The following is a 17,625-nucleotide window of genomic DNA, read 5'->3' as shown; positions in this document are numbered from 1 at the left end:
CACTGTAGCTGTCTTCAGACACACACCAGAAGAGGGCATCAGATCCCATTACAGATGGCTGTGAGCCATCATGTGGTTGCTGGGAATTGAACTCAGGACCTCTGAAAGAGCAGTCAGTGCTCTTATTTAGTGAGCCACCTCTCCAGCCCCAGAAGCACTTCTGATGGACAGTTGAATGTGCCCCAGTGCTCTTCTGAACACTCATTTAAGCAAAAGAATCTAAAAGCATGTGTCCCTTGGAAGACATAATGTACACCTGGACCGGCTACTAAAGTATACCAAAATCAAACCACTACATTTTAGTGGACCATGAAACAAGAGATATACTGGAATGCTCTCTTACCTTCACAGCCACCAGGATCTTATCCTGCTCCGGGCAGAGGTTGTAGCACTCTGCCAGGAAAACTTTCCCGAAGGCTCCTTCTCCAAGCTCCCGCTTCAGAACGATGTTGTGTCTCTTGATGTGCTGGACAACTGTAAGACAAAGACACCCGTCACTCAACAGAGCCCGCGAGGTTTGCCGCATGGTGTGATGGCCATTTCTCTCCCTCCCGCTGTTTCCCGTTGGTCCATGGAGGAACTGCAGCACCTGTGGTGGGCATAGCAGGATCCCTTAGATTGCTCCTTTGTAGAGGCAGCTCTTCATAAAATCTGAGGGGTGATCGAAGTTGTGATTGGGTGGTGATTACCTTCCCTGATAATTCATGTGGTTCTCATCTCTGGGAGCCTCTGAGCAATACTGATCATGGATAAGAGGGCTCGTATCAACATCCTTAGGCTAGTAGCACACCATGTCTCCAAGGCGGAGACTGTGCTCATTAGGAGAGTGTTCTGTAAAGCCAACCACTTAAGTCTGAGATTTAACCCCTTGGCGGTCACATACTTATTGGAAATTAAGTTGCCACTTGATTCACTTTACACACCAGTAAGACACCAAAAAGCATTTAACATTTTTTGCTTTTGCATTTGAATAAGACCTTAATTTTTTTTTTCCAAATAGGAGGGGAAGCTGGAAGGAAGGTAACTAAAGCCACAGCTAATTTCATTGCCTTCCAACCTACAGTTGAGAACAATTTTCCCATGTTGAAACTGAGAGCAGAAGATAGATCTTTTCTTTAGGAAATGGGCTGCTGGCATCTATTGACTTTGTTGTTATTCGGGGCATCTGAAAATGCCCTTTGCCAATGTATTACCTCCAGATACAGTAAATGTCTCTTTTATATTTTGGGCCACAAATAAAGATTTTGTGATTGTATTCCTGACAGGGCCTCGGGATATTCTACATCCTAAATTGATGCTATATAGCGATTACTGAAAGATCTTGTTTCACAAGTTTGATGACACTCTCCCAGTTAACTGAAGCAAACCTAGGAAGTACATAAGCAGCAGAGCAGCCCACTTCTCTGAAAATCAAAAGATGAAAATCCAGGAATGGGAAAAAGAAACAAAAAATAACAACAAAAACCACAACCTGAAGTTCCCTCTCTATTGAGCTAGTCAAAAGTTCCTACAATTTTCTTCCATGGAAAACATCAGGGATTATCCTAATTTGCTCTGCTTCCTGTTTCTCTTGGACAAGCCAGGAAGCTCTGCCCATCAAGCCTGTCAGCCCAGCAATGCCCCTCTTCCAGCCATGGCTCAATGTTTCACGTTCCTGTGCACTTCTTGGATCAGTGTCTGCAATTCCACAAACCCCCAGGAGCACTCAGGCTTTGTAGCCTTCTCAAGGGAAGGTCACACCCAACCCTGGCTTCTCCCAGCAGAGGGACACCCTCATGTCTGCTTCACTGTCTTCCTGGTACAGCCACAGCTATTCTGAAACTTCTCTTAAGGGATCTGCCAACCTGCATCCTCTCTTTCCTGTCCTTACTGACATCTTGGATTCTCCAATCATCTAACTGAACACCTGCCTCACATGGTCTCTCTTGGATCTCCTAGGTCTCTTGACACCTTCCATCTCAGAGCTCAGGTAACAGAGAGATCCAGGAACTTGCCTAACACCCCCTACACACACCAGGCTGTTGTCTGACTCCCCCCTTTTGGTAGTGAAGAGCCCATAGGCATAGAGGAGAGACTTGGTTTGGCTGCTGGTAAGACTCTAGGCTGAATGTTCCTGGGACAGAGAGAGTGTCTCAGGGGGGAAAGTGCTTCACCTGGGTTTCATTTTCCTTTCAATTCATTCTCTTAAGGGACACTATAGTCAACTGCTTCATTTCTCTTAAAATTTCCCAAGTTGGGCAAGCTCAGGGACTCCAGGATGAGTAAGTGTCCATCCAGTAAGCGGTAGAAAGTCTCCCCTGCTCCCTTCCTCTGAAATCAGTGACCCTCAGCTTTTCACTTTGGGAACCTGGGTTAAATCACTGCAAATTCAACATTAAGAACTAAATTAGGGTCGGTGAGAAGCTCCCCCCCCCCCCGGAGGCTAAAGACAAGCCTGACAAGCAGGAGTTCATGCTTAAGGCTACATGATGGAAGGAAAGAACTGGCTGCTTAAAGTTGTCCTTTGACCTACACACAGACACACACACACACACAGAGGAATAAGTAAATACATAAATAAATGTAAAAATAAAAAAATGATTAAGATTCCCAGCTCCCCCATAAATTGCTTTCTTTGCTTGAAGGGAAACTTAAATCAATAGTTGGCTTTGCAAAGTTTCATGGAAAAAAAGTTTCTTTGAAATGTATCCAATTCCTATGCCCCCACTCCCTGGTCCCCAAGGAGATATCATTGATGGAATTTTCCAGACTGGAAATTTGGTGTCCTTGGTCATTTGCCTCATGGGCAGTAGAAAGGAGGCGATTTTCAGTATTATATTGCAGTCGTATTATCGTCAATGAGAATAATGCATCAGGCCACAAAGTGGTTGTCCCAGCTTAACTTGCCGCCTGCCTCAGAATGCTAAAATTCAATTCTTGCTATAGATTCCCCCCAGACGTAAAAATATTATGCACATACAAAGGCAATAAAGTATCAATCCATGTCCATATCCATTATTACTGAATCTAAAACTAATAAAGATATAAATAACTATAGCTCTGTCCACTTAAGGTCTCAAGCAGGAAATGTATCTTTTCCATTTCCAGGATAATGACATTTCATAGAAACCTTGGCCCCATAGACATAGCCTCCCCAGCACATGGGTCTTAAAATGAACACCATTGAGTGCCCCATTTATGCCAAGATCTAAGTGACCTGATCCCCTCCCCTCTCTCTCTCACGTATTTATAGGTCTCAGGAGAGAGATGCCAAGCAGGAGTGACGGCTTGCACTGGGGACACTGTAGTTCCCAGGTCGTAGGTGCTGAACTGCTCAGCAGTGGAGTCTGTAGACTCCACTTTGTAGCAGGAAGTAGCTTTTCCACTGTCAAGTCTACCCGCTTGCTTACATAGAGGCAAAACAGACATTTCACTGTGACTACCCTCTCTACTAGACATACTTCAGACCCCCACACTCTGTACACCTCATAACAAACAATCTTATTATATTAGGAACCTGCCGCAAACCACAAAACATGAAAGTGAAAAACAGAATATATAGTCATATGACTGACAATAGTTGGGGGCTATCTCATTGTATATGTACATGGGGGCTATCTCAACGTACAGCAGTATATGGATGTAGGTGAATGTGCCCAAAAGTTGGAAGTACACTGAGTTAAGCATGCAAATAATGTTTTAGATTTTCATCTACATTTTTATTCTGATACGAATTGGTACTAAATTTAAAATAAATATCATCACAGACACAAAATGCCTGGACAACAAAAGACTAACTATTTGCAGGTGACTCTGTTGATGAAGTGGGACATGTATCAACACTGAGCCCTTATCAAAACTATAAACCCCAGAGTGCATTGCCATCGACTAACTTTCGCAGCCGACAGAGTGAGGCCAAAAGCCACATCTATTTTACAGATGACATCACAGTTAGTCAACTCCAGTGTGGTCACAAAGAATCCACTCCCTTGTGCCTTTCCAAGCATGGTTCCCACTGAAAAGAGGGAAGAGGCTCCCACCACATGCTGACCGCCATTCTGGGGACTTAGGAGAGTCATTACTCTTCATGACAGGCTGCTAGGGCATTCTTACCTCCATTTTCACTCTCAACCAAAAGAAAGGGTCCTGACAAGCTCAATAACTCACCCAAGAGTCTACAGTTAGGAACAAGAAGGCTCACGTTCTTTTTCACTACAACACTGTCTGTCTTCAGTCTTCTCATGAAAACCAAACGGAAGGAAAGAGCTCAGGTTTTGCTTTGCCAACTTGCAGGATCGTGGGCCTACCTTTGTCAATTTAATTCAACAAAGTATTATTAAGCACCTACTTCTAGGGCATTTCCCCCTAGCGCCAAGAAAGGGAATGAGTACATTATCCTTGTACACAAGGGGCTCACAGGCTAAAGGTGTGGATGTTTCTGGTGCCATCAACATATGCCAACTGTTCACAAAATACTGTGCGTGTTGAACAGAGCATATAGAAAGACTAAAACTTAAGGAATGAATCCAGTCGGGTAGAGTGGGATCAAAAGCTAAGACAAGGTACTAAGGAGAATGAACCTCTATAGATTCTATGGCCCCATGTGATTGGTAAGCCTAAGTCAAAACGTGACTCTAACTTTCATTGCCAAATAAAGCCAAAGACCAGCATAATTTTAAAAGTTTAGGCTTGATAAAGTAAAAAGCATAGACAACTCCTTTATGAAGTAAAATTTCTAAGGACTAAGACAAGGTGATTTTACAAGGGATTAGCCCAGTGATTGATGTCCCTGCCTCTGGCCTCATGGTAAGAAGTGATTTTCCTAAGAAGAGTCCTCTGGGCAGATATCAGTGGAAAAGGTGACCATAGGGGGCTGGAGAGCGGCTCAATGGTTAGGAGGACTTAACTGCCCTTCCAGAGGACCAGGTTCAAAACTCTGCCCTTACATGGCAGCTCACAACCACCTAAAACACCAGTCCCTGGAAATCTAACTCCCCTTTCTGGCATCTTCAGGCATGCATGTGGTGCACCTACATATATGCAGGCAAAAACATCCACAGATGTTTCACTAAAATAAACATTTTTAGATGAAGTGAATATAGAACACAAAAGCCGTCCTTGGCCCGGGCTTTGTGCAGGGAATGCATATGGTCTCAGGGGTAGCATGATCTATGAACGCAAGCCCATGGGTACACACAAAGACGCTTTGGGTGTGAAGTCAACAATTGCATGTAATTCCCATGAACCTGCTGCTGGGTCTAGTTCACACTAGAGGATCAAAACTCTTACATGGGTCAATAAAAGCATGAACATGTAGAAATGGGCATGCTACTGAGAAAGAGGAATTAACAGTGGAAATAAGCATGGAAGCCGGGGAAGGGAGAGGAAGGAGGAGGAGGAGGAAGAAGAGACAAGTTGGGTGTGTTTAAGAAGTCACGATTAGTCATATTATCCCCAAATAGCAGCAGGTGATACAGTACAGAGGGCAGAGTGGGGCATGGATGCCACAAATAGCTCCCATGCAGAGGATTCTCACATCATGACACAGGGAGTTGAGGATAAATGACTTCACTGTGCTGAGCTTCCATTTCCTCATCTTCAAGTGATTGATTTGGGGCTAAATGACATCTTGGGATTTCTCCAGGACATGCATTCTATAATAAATCTATGGTTTATGGTAATCTATCCATATATCAACCCATCAGTAATGTATCTACCACCTATCTATCTACCATCTATCTATCTGTCTGTCTATCAATCAACATATCATCTATTATCTATTTATCTATCATCTATCTATCTATCTATCTATCTATCTATCTATCTATCTATCTATCATCTATCTTTCTATCTACCATATATCTATTTATCTACCATCTATCTACCTATCATCTATCTTTCTTTCTATCATCTATCATCTGCCAATGTATCATCTATTATCTATCTATCATCTCTTCCTATCTATCCATCTATCTGTCATCTACCTATCTTTCTATCTACTATCTATCTATCTATCTATCTATCTATCTATCTATCTATCTATCATCTGTCTACCTATCCATTCATCCATTCATCCATCTGTCCATCATATCTATCTATCTATCTATCTATCTATCTATCTATCTATCTATCCATCTATCTATCTATCTATCCATCTATCTAACCTACCCACCTAGCTCTAGCTATCTATCCATCCATCCACCATGTCACTCACCTATCCATTTATTATCTCAGTTCCACGGAGCTAAAGCAGATCCTTATACATAGGGAAGAAACAATGTACACTCCATTAACAAGGTTATTCTGGCTGTGGTAGAGCTGAGGCAGGGAGCCATCTAGGGAGTTCTGCAAAGCTCACTGTCATGAGGCTGGAGAAAAACTGAGGGTGGATTCAATCCCCCTCCTTCCCTCCCTCAATCCTTTGTCCTTCATGAGCATGGAGTTCAGCATGGTCAGCTGCCAATAGCTCTGCTCTCCACTGGTCCCGAAGGGAGCAGACGATGTCACCAAGGATTAATTCTCAGAGAGTCTGAGGAAGGACAGACAAAGACAGAGGAGACTCAAGCGTATTCATCAGAGCTGTGGACGATGCTGGACAGAGAAGAAGGCAGACAACCATGAATGGAGTAGCAAAGATGAAGATGCTTACAGACCACTCTGTTGAGACTTTGGGGCAGCAAAGGGAAGTTTTGGGGGCAGATAGATCAACCTAGAGATGGTAAGGTACTGCCAGGGGGCGGGAGCCAGGAGGAATTTTCAGATTTGGGATGTGTGCAAATTAAAAGGGGTGATGGAGGGTAAAAATTAAGTGGGCACTGAAAGAGGAAGGACAGGTTAAGACAGAGGGGCAAGGAGGAGCCAGATTGTGGAGATAACAGGAGAGTCCCAAGGCAAGTGCAGTGAGTATGGGGCAGGAGAGGGGAACTGAAAATAGCAGAGATTTCCAGTGAACCACTGGAACCAACAATCTGAAGGATTCGCCTTAAGGCCCAATATAGCAACAGGCACTGAGGACTGAACGGGGCTCCCAAAAGCTTGTTAAGCACAAGGCCCCTGAGTTCCTGGAGTCAAGTCTTTGCACCAGGTGCAGTAAAGAATAAGGCAGACTCTTGTAATGGCCTAACCTTCCTGGGAGGGCATCTGGAGTCTACCCGGATGGTTTGTGCAGCATCCACTAGCATCAGCAAAGCACCTTTCACCCCGGACCCAATTCCAGCACCCTGAAGGGCTGACTTCAGAGTGGCAGTGGCGGAGGGAGCTGTGTTTCACGGAACCCAAATAAGCGTCAGAGCAGGTGAAGTGGTGGAGTTATCTCAAGCTAAATGTGGTTTCTTGGCAGAATTAGGGAAGGGGGGGAGCCCTAGAAATCTTTCAAGCTGTTAGACTGAAAGGAACGCCACCCTTCAAAATACACAGACGGTACATCCTTCGCTTTGACATCACCGAGCAGCCAAAATTATATCTGTTCCACACACTGGCATGTGGCAGAATTGGATTGATTTGCCCTGACAGCTCTCCCTGCTGGGACAATACTTGTCAGTCAGCCCCAGCAATGTTTGTATTTTCAAAAATCATTATGCAGAATGATTGCATGGGATCCTGGCAGGTAGGCCAGACAGTCTTCTCCGCATGCCCCTTTGACTCTGTACCCTTGAACTCTGACGTTCTTCTTACCCATAAGGCTCCCAAACTTCCTGTGACACGATGCTCGCTGCTTCCTCTCAGGCTGTGCACAGCAGCCTCCATTTGTCGCTCTACCCTGGTGTCTGTTTTGCCTCTGATTCCCTGTACTCTTTGCCTTTCTTGTGGGCATGATCCTCCTAAACCTTTCTGATTGGCTTTAGTAAAAGAACAGTCCCTTGCCAAAGCACTTACAAGGGGATGTGTGGACAATGTTTTGGCTCTGCCACGTGATCAGTCAAGAGCAACACATTAAACAGTGTACTGCAGTGTAAAATATTCGAGCATCTTCCGTGCACCTGCTGCTCTAAGGGGGAGGGGCCAGGCAAGCAGTACATACGAAACACGGTATAGTCAGAGCGTGGTGAATGGAGGAGAGACATCAGAATGCTGTGTAACTGGGCACTCAAGAAAGATTTAGTAGGTCGCCAGAGTCAGCTTTGACCCATCAGGTTGGAGCCCTCACGATGAAAGTTCTAAACACAATAATAGAAAGGGGAAAAAACAGAGAAACTGTGGGACTCCCAGGCCTTTCTCAGGCTTCACAAGATAGCAGCTAAATGGTGCTTATACACAATGACTCATGGCCAATTTCTGAAATATGGAAGGTCACTGATAAGCTATTTGGATGTATCTCAGGTGTTTTCCAGCTCAGTACAGCCATGGCTCTCTGTGTGGTTAATGTGTAGCAGCAGAGCCAAGGACAGCTCTTTAACGTGCTTGCTTGATGACCTATGTTCTAGGATATGATATGCTGGAAAGAGTTTGACAGCACTTCCAGAATCCTGCAGTCCAGCATCCTTCCCTGGCCCTACCATCCACCATTTAGGCATCTGAGCTCACAAGACAGTGGTGGGTGCTGTGGGAGATTAGAGAGGGAGGTAAGAGGAAGAGGCTCGGTTGACATTTGTTAGGAATAAACTGTGCTAGGGGCAGTGTTAAGCATTTTGGTCCCCATTACCATATTCAAACCTTCTGAGTGACCTGGGTAGAAACTCCATTATTCATTAACATGACAATGGGATGGCTGGGGGTGGAGGGATTTCAAGTCACGTGGCTGAAGCCATGCCTGAAAAAGTGAGCATGGTAGTTTTGGCTTCAAAGTTCAAGTAAACACTTCCCTCCTCTCCGAACTATACTGCTTTCCCTCAATGAATGTAGTTCAATTGGGAGATGACTAGTACACAAATAACAGCTTTAAAGACAACAAGAGCCAGACAGATGTAAGATATACAGGGTTAAGAGTGTGCCGGAGTTTGAATAAAGCTTGTCAGTCCATGGTTAACAGTTAGCCTTGGGACACTCAGGGTTTCCGTTGCAAGCTGTGCTGGACTGAAACGTTCATAGGAAGAAGAGCAACTTTGGATGGAAGAAATTATGACATTTTCCAAATGCCAGAATGTCACTGGCTGGATCAGGCCCTGGACCTTCATGTGCAGACATGTCTGCTCTGAAGCCCAAAGCTGAAAACAATTTAGGTTAAAACAAATGAAATTTCCATGCGAGCAGGCCAAACCAGACAGATTTTGGCTATTTGATCTTCCTCAACAAGATCTATTGCTGTCTTCGTTTCTAAATGGGACTTCTGAATTTTAAGGGATTCATATAATATTATATAATACTATAATGTGTATAATATATACATATTAAATATGTATGTATACTATATAGAACATTACATATGTGAACCATATATACATATATGCACATACACACCCACATATATATGGAGAGAGAGAGAGAGAGAGAGAGAGAAAACAGTTAAAGTGATAAGTGCTTATGGTAACCAATTACCCAAGGAGCCTGGATAAGAACATCTGGAACCTTCCACGTTCTTCCCTGTCCTTGATCTCACTGACCTGGGCCACCTCTGAAAACCCTTTTGATTATAGTTTTCTGGGAATCATCTCTGTGGCTCTAATCAGTCCTCTTGCATTCATCTTTGTCTCCTACTGTGCAGTCCTTCCCGCTTCCCTTTTTCCCAACTGTGACTTGTCCTCGGTCTCCCTGCCTCTTCCCAGCAGCTGAGCCGTATTGTTTAGCTCTCCTAAGTGACTTCCATACTGCTCATCCTGGCCAGGCAGGAGGCGCTTCTTCATACGATGGAGGTGTCATGGTCTCATGCATGCCAACGGCTGCCATTTATTATGCCCTCTCCACTCTGTCTTAGTCAGAATGGTTACATTGGTATCCAAATTATAATATGATACAATAAGTATCTTAGGATTCTAAAAGGCAAACTCACCCCCTCCCTTGATTTTCTGTTTCGGGAGCCCATTGTCAGATGATCTCAAATCCTACTTAAATCTGAGAGTTAAAAGCTGGATGACGGATTTAGTTTTTGGTGCTCTGATGTCAGAGGGAGCCTCTATGAACAGGAGGTCTGGCTAGCGTTGAGTCCTTGGTAAGCATGCAGATAGGCCTTGCTTAGAATGAGTAAATTTACATGTAAGGCTAAAGAGAATGGTTTTCTGAGGCCCTGAAGTGCGTTAAGCCAGCATCACTTAGAACAACTTCAGAGAGGGACTCTGGAAGCTTTTTCCCCCCAGGAAATACCTAGAGGTCTTGATCTCTGACACAGCTGTCCCTCCCCTGTGGTGAAGCCACTTCCTGTTGTACTCACAGGCGTCAATCCAGACTCACTCCAGGTCCCACCAAACATGGCAAGCCCAGGTAGACCCCAGATTCCAAGCTGACCACAATTCCACTCCCAAGCATGGTGCTTTGTTTCCAGAAGTGTTTAGGGAATTCATCCATGAGGATATCCACTCCCTGCATTATAGCCTTACAAACAGACAGACAGACAGACAGACACAGACAGACAGACAGACAGACAGACAGGCTCTGCCCAGCAACCCAAACCCTCCTTGTCTTGAGTCAGCTTCTGAGTTTGTGCTCCTGGAAGCTTCCACAGCAGATGGAATGTTCTTTGGGAGCTCAGACAGGCTCTGGGCCTGAAGGCCTTAAACAGCTCACTCATGTGATCAATGAAGACAACAGGCACCAAGTGTTAAGTTCCTAGAGCCAATCGGTCCCAGAACACATCTGATTGCCTTTGATCTATACCATCATCATCCTTATTCTCTGATCCTTCTCACTAGTAAGAAACATTTACTCAACAGTGATACACAGCTTAGATGTGTAAGAATGGAGGATAGTGTGTGTGTGGGTGGGGGGGGGTTGGATCTATGGCATCAATGGAATATTCTAGCATCTATTCTTAGTAGGCTAAGAACAGACCCCTAGACCTGGAGTTACAGGCAGAGACTGGCTACCATGTGAGTGGTGGGAGCCAAACCTCTGTATCCTACAGACACAATATGTGCTCCTAACCACTGAGCTGTCTCTCCAACTCTGAATATCTCCTACATGATGAAGTGCAAAGATCTGAGTGTGAACCAGCTGGATAAATCCTGAGTGGTAACAGCAGTTAGTCTCTTCTTATTTTACTGTGTGAGAATTGGAGAATATACTTATATACTGTGTTTTGATGAAACTCCTTACTCATACTCTGTCTCTCAACTCCTCCCTTAGCCGGCTACTGCTCTCCTCTTCCAATTACATATTTATCTGTTAGTCCTTTAAACTTACGGAGTCTGCTTAGCACTTCTAGTGTATGTTCAGGGGTGGGGACACAGGGTCCGCCAGGTACTGCACACCAGTGTGTGCACACATGTAGAGATAGCTACTGTTTCTGAGTTGAGAGCAGACTTGTGGCCTGAGTGATGGCAGCCAGGGGCCCTTGCTGTATTACGATAAAGGCTTCTCTCATCTGTTACCCTGCAGTCAGTGTTTCAAATCCTACTCGGAGGGATGGAGATAAAAACGTGTACAGTGAGGACATTGTTATCTAAACACACAGGTTCAGAAAAGAGCAGAGCTCCGCCCACAGGACCCCGAGGTCCGTCCTCTCGGGGGTTTCTGTAAGGGTCAGACCAATGAGCTACTCCTGGCTCCACAGTTTGCGGAAGTCTTGTGAAGAAACTGTCCCCTCTTGAGAGTGCCCTTCTGAAGGGAGCAGCTCAGCCTGGGGGATTAAGATTGGGTCTTTTCATTTCAGTGGGACTTGAGGGTCGATGTGGCGTAAAGCACTGGAACTCTATCAGCGATGGCGAGATGAAGAAACTGACTCAACACCAAGCCGTTATTAAAGTGTTCGGACAGCTGAAGCTGAAATCATCAGCTGATGGCTTTGCTTCACAGTCTCAACATAGCACAGCCGAAGACAGTGGATTTTCACTTAGGTGAGGCAGGCATGCGTGTTTGCCCCCTTCACAACTGTAGTCAGCCAGAGGATGAGATGTCTCAGCAGCGTTTTGTTTTAGAAACAAGATGGTCAAGGCCATTCTGGGCCACATAGTAAGAAGTCATTTTAAATGATTTATTGATTTATTTTATGTATATGAGTACACTGTAGCTGTAGAGATGGTTGTGAGCCATCACGTGGTTGCTAGGAATTGAATTCAGGACATCTGCTCAATCTGGTCCCGCTTGCTCTGGCCCTGCTCACTCCAGCCCTGCTCTCTCTGGCCCAAAGATTTATTATTATATCTAAGTACACCATAGCTGTCTTCAGACACACCAGAAGAGGGCGTCAGATCTCATTATGGATGGTTATGAGCCACCATGTGGTTGCTGGGATTTGAACTCAGGACCTTTGGGAGATCAGTCAATGCTCTTAACCGCTGAGCCATCTCTCCAGCCCCCTCGACAGCATTCTAAGCAAGCTTCCACAGGGTTCCCGTGCTGATGTGTGAAACACGAGTGAGACATCTCCCACTCATATGTTCCGGGAGGAGACTGTGATGGAGTGCGGCTCTCCAGTGTGGTGAAGCCAGCAAGAGCATTGATGTGGAAAGGGGAAGGGAAAGGAAGGGGTTAAACCGAGGGAGGAATATAGGACCTGTTGCTATACCTCCCCAGCTTCAGTCCAGCAAGGGATCAGGTAGTTCATCACTTATCCCAGTGCCAGGATGGGCCTCAGTCCCACTGCTGGCCTGCATAAAAAAGCACTAGGGAGAATCTGACTTCTGAGGAGCATGAAACTGTCTGCAAAGAGGTAGGGGGTGAGAGGGGGCTAACCATGTTTTGTTACTTCTCTGCTACAGGCTCCCACCTAAAAGTACCCCAGCCAACCAATGGCACAGTGCTAACTGACTGACATGTTACTGGTCCTGTATGGTTATAAGTTATCTAGCGCTCTATACAATGATGGTGGCAAGGTTCACGCCCACTGAGATACGACCTTCAACTTCTAAAAGAAGGTTGCTGAAAAGCAGCCTGTCACATTATGCTGGTGATAGCCTGGTGTATCTTGTGTCCCTCTTGGCTTTTGACTGAATGAGGAGACTACACTATGTGAATGGCCATCACAAGTACCCTCTGCGCTGCAATTGTCACAGGTTAGAATTGCTTAAGGTGGCATTTCTCAGGACGCTTCTGTCATAACTGACTTGGGATTCCGCAAGACATAAAGTCCTCCTGAGGTGGTGTCCCTCTGCCTCAGGGTTGTGCACAGGAAGGCAGCAGATGTGCTAGACTGGGGGTGTGGCAAACGGAGATGAAACCACCCTGCCTACACAGGAAGCAGCAAATAGGATGGGGGGGGGGGCGGGAAGACGTGGTGGAAAGCATCCTCAGAGCAGAGCCCCAGGTCCAGTGGTGAGGTCTAAGTGAAGAATGAAGAAGATGGAAACCTCATGTCATTCATAACCATCGGCTGACTACATCCCTTCCAACCATTTCACTTCGTGCTTGTCCCCTTTGATTCCTTTCCTATCCCTGAACCGCTCCAAGCTCATGGGGTGCTACCGAGAGCCCACTGTGTTCTAAATAAGAAGTGCTCAGAACAGCAAATGTTCCATAAATGTTACATGGCATGGCCACTGGTATTGGGCAATTTGGCACTCAGGATTCTACAGTGCCTTATGGATGCATTTTATTGGTTCCCTTTCATGTTAAATATCACAGACAAGCCACAATAATCACGTGTCCCCCCCTCCATGCCCGCCCCCCTCCTCCTGTTCACAGAGCGCTTCAAAGCTCGTAAAGAACTCTCCCTTGCTATTTTATGTCGACATTAAAACAACTCTGTGTGCACACTGAAAATCTCCAGAGCCCTGCTTTACAGCTGAGGCTATGCGGGTTTAAAGGGGTCACGGGCTCCCTTCTACCATCAGAGCCTGACCCCCCAGTCTGGCTTTGAGAAGTTCAGTGTTCAATGAGACTGACATGATGGGCATTCCGGAGATGGAGATCAAGAGAGTTAAACAAACAAATCTTTCTGGAAATAAAATCTGTGGGTAAAACATGGGGAGATGCCAGTGTGGGAACCACGCCTTGCTTTTGCCTACTGGAGGGATTAAAACTCAAGGAAGAAAAAGCCCTATCCAGATGATCGCTTCTGAAAAGACTCTTTGGGAATGAAAGCTCCTTAGCTGGAGCATGGGAAAGCGTGCATTTGAATAGGTGGAGGCCGATAGGCAGTAGGGTGAGGTATGACGAGGGGTGTGGTCCTGTGTCTGAAAAAGAAGAGGTCTCAGAGAGAGACATTTGCGTGAGTAGTATAGACTGCCTCACACAAGAGGATGAGAGCCATCCAGGGCTCCAGGATGACCAAGAGACACTTGGCAGCAATGAGTGCTGTGTGTTTAATGAAAGCAAAAAGGAAGAGAGTGGCAGAGATGTGGCCACATTACTAAGAACATAGTTACAGTGTTCTAGATTGCTGTGGTAGCAAGGGAAACACAGGGCCACTACAAATCCCACCGAGAGAGCTAGGCTGACTTCGTGACAGGCCTCAGCTTGGCAGTTCAGGAGACTAGGCCTAAATCTCTGTTTCCAAGAACTGGGAAATTCCAGGCAAGTCCAGGCCTCACAAGCTGCCCTGCCACCTGGCCTGAGGCAAGGACCACGGGTCAGCAGCAGTTTCTAGACCTCCCCAGCAGGTTCCCAGCCCCCATGCCTGGGTAATGGAATATCTGTAGAGATAGACCCAACAGAATAACATCGAGGTCACCTACCGCAGAATTCCCTAATGTGCTTTAAATCAGGTCTGCAAACTCACTTGGGTGTCTCTCTATCTTCGTAGTGGGAAGACCCCAGGATTCCAGACTTCCGCAGAATAAAACACTCTCTGCGTTTACATACTACTTGAGTCCAGGGTATCATTCTTTGGAGAGTCATGGACCCTTATCCTATGAGCTGTATTATTTAATAATCAGAACAAAATAATTATCGACTCAGCTATTATAACTCTCCGAAAGAAAGCACTTTTAAAACAATACCCTCTCGGCCACACCAGCAGATGGAGGGACACAGAGGGGCAAAGAGCTCACTAAAGTTCACACGAGTTGAACGTAAAGGATCCCTGACTTCATCCCTTCATTTCCCATCCAGGAAGCTTCTCAAAAGTAAACGCACGATAGATCCTGCTTGCCCAAATACCTGTGCAGGTAATTATGAAGTCATGACAAGTGGCTGTGTCCCTGAAATCAGAGGATGTCCGGCAGCACCTTTCACTGGGCCCATTGCAGTTTCTTGAGATAGAGGCAGGGATGGGATAAGAGTAAATGAAGAGAAGCCCCTCCCCAACCCACATCCCCAGGAGTAGAGCAGAGGTAGAAGTCTAGAGCAGAGGGGATGGTGCTATGGTAAGAGTGGACTCTGGTCTTTGTTGATGTACTTGGAAGTCAGCCATGGGAGGGAACGTTAGCTGAGCTGATGGAGGCGGCCTTCCATGGTGGCCTTAGGAAAGCTATTTTTAAAATGAGAGAGAGATGGAAACTGACAACTTGGTCCACATTCTGTCAGAAGAGCAGTAGAACTTCCGAGTGAATGTGTGCTGTTGACGTGGGCATGATGCCCTTCAAGGACCCCAAAGCCTGAGCCCCATGATGCTCACAGGGATGGTAAAACCTTCTTGTAATTCCTGTGCAATGTGGACAGTGATGGTGAGTGAAAAGAATGTCCATCATAGCTTTCTCTCCCATCATAGCCTTCTCTCCCGTCATAGCCTCCTCTCCCATCATAGCCTTCTCTCCCATCATAGCCTCCTCTCCCGTCATAGCCTTCTCTCCCGTCATAGCCTCCTCTCCCATCATAGCCTCCTCTCCCGTCATAGCCTCCTCTCCCGTCATAGCCTTCTCTCCCATCATAGCCTTCTCTCCCATCATAGCCTTCTCTCCCGTCATAGCCTTCTCTCCCATCATAGCCTTCTCTCCCATCATAGCCTTCTCTCCCATCATAGCCTTCTCTCCCGTCATAGCCTAAAAGAATGTCTTAAAAACCTGAAGAGACATCTATTTCTTCAAAGAGCAATAAAATCAGTTATTGCAAAATATTAATTGATATTTCACCTATTACATAGTAAATATTTTTAGACAAAATTAATAATTATCCAATAGACAAATTGTTAAGATTTGCTTATATGCATGCTTTTATATTTCCTATAAATTCATGTATGCATTCCATGATAAAAATACATTTACAGGCCTTCTATAGAAGAAAAATATATGTGATTGGATCACATGTTTGGCACAAATAATTAAACTGTGTGCTATATACTCACTGTTTTTAAAGTGCTAAAATCAAACTTTTAATTTACATATATATATATATATCAGAGTTTACAATTGCTTGGACTTGTTACTTTTTTAGATATTACTAATTCTCAAATTTTGCAATTGTTCATGCTTATACAACTAAAGTTAAGAGAAAGTACTGTTCCTTTAGAGAACTGTCTTTAGATATCTTAAACTGCCTGGACAAGACCCTTAAGGAAATGCTACAACAAATTTGTATCCCAGGCAGATTATAGACTTTACACAAAAACAATTGGCCATATAATTTTATTCTTTACATCATCATAATGGTAATGGCTTGTGATGATAATTTGGTATTTAAAAAAAATTTTCTGATTTTAAAAAATAAAAATAAAATATGCACATGTAACTATTGATACCTTTTCAAGCTCTCTAGTTACAATTGCCTTAAGAAGAAAGGCAACAAAAAATGTAGTCATTGCCTACATTAATTTTCTATGTTTGGTGTTCCTACATAGATTGGAACAAATTATTAGAACTGACTATTACAGTCAGGCAATTGAGATGTTTTGTTAACAAATTAATGTTGCCCATATTACTGAAATTTCTTAACAAGTAATTGTTTAACATGCACAATGCACTCCGTAACATTTGGCTTTTAAACAGAAAAAGGGGGAATTGTATCCCTGTGCACACTATTTAATTCATGCTTTTAATTTTAAAGACATTTTAAAATTTAGATGCCAAAGAGCTCTCTGAAAAATCCATGACATCCTACAGCCAGGCATAATTATGCCTAGGTGAAATGGAATAACCTTTTCACTGGGCCTAAAAAAGGCCCAGAGGGTTTTATCACCTCGAGAAGAGGGTGTTTTATGTTCTTTCCATAGAAAGCAGAATCTCCAATCTAGATACCAGAAAGACTGGTCCAGCCAGCCCTGCCTCTCCTGCTCACAAAGACTCACTGAGAAGAGGAGGGAGAAGAACAGAGAAAGCAGACACTGACAGCAGAAATGGAGAAGCAGACATCCATCACAGACTGCAAAAACAAGAACCGCTAACGCTGCTGCTGTTCAGTCAAATTTGTTTGGACTTTTTACTGCTAATATGAATTTTTCTTCTGTCTCTTATCTGTATGCTAAGTTGTTTGAAAGTTAGGTTAGCTACTAAGTGTCATACCTCATTTCAGTATATTTGTGTCACACTATTACCTTATAACTCATCTATGGATTGGGATAAAACTAAGGCCCATTTGCTAGGAGTGTGGAAGGATACAGATATTTCCCACCATATGGGGCAACTGAAGGCAGAAATTTCAGATATTAGCAAAAGCCAATTGGATACTTAGAACATTGAATTGGCCAGTGATTTAAAAAACAATCTAAGTGCAATGAATCCCTTAGATTGGGTTCAGTATATGATC

At 44.5% G+C, this 17,625-nt stretch overlaps 1 protein-coding gene across 6 annotated transcripts in view; it reads right to left on the bottom strand.

Moving 5' to 3' along the window:
* Ntrk2 (neurotrophic receptor tyrosine kinase 2) overlaps positions 1-17,625 on the bottom strand; it is a 331,243-nt gene that overhangs the window by 85,363 nt on the left and 228,255 nt on the right. For all 6 annotated transcript variants that reach the window (XM_031359018.1, XM_031359015.1, XM_031359013.1 and 3 more), the window contains one exon: positions 344-474. In XM_031359018.1, the coding sequence (XP_031214878.1) occupies positions 344-474 (131 nt within the window). The remainder of the gene's footprint in view (positions 1-343; positions 475-17,625) is intronic.

This window comes from Mastomys coucha, unplaced genomic scaffold, assembly GCF_008632895.1.
Source record: "Mastomys coucha isolate ucsf_1 unplaced genomic scaffold, UCSF_Mcou_1 pScaffold7, whole genome shotgun sequence".
NCBI lineage: Eukaryota > Metazoa > Chordata > Mammalia > Rodentia > Muridae > Mastomys > Mastomys coucha.
The sequence above is the reverse complement of the archived record's forward strand: the minus strand, read 5'-3'. Positions and strand labels throughout refer to the sequence as shown.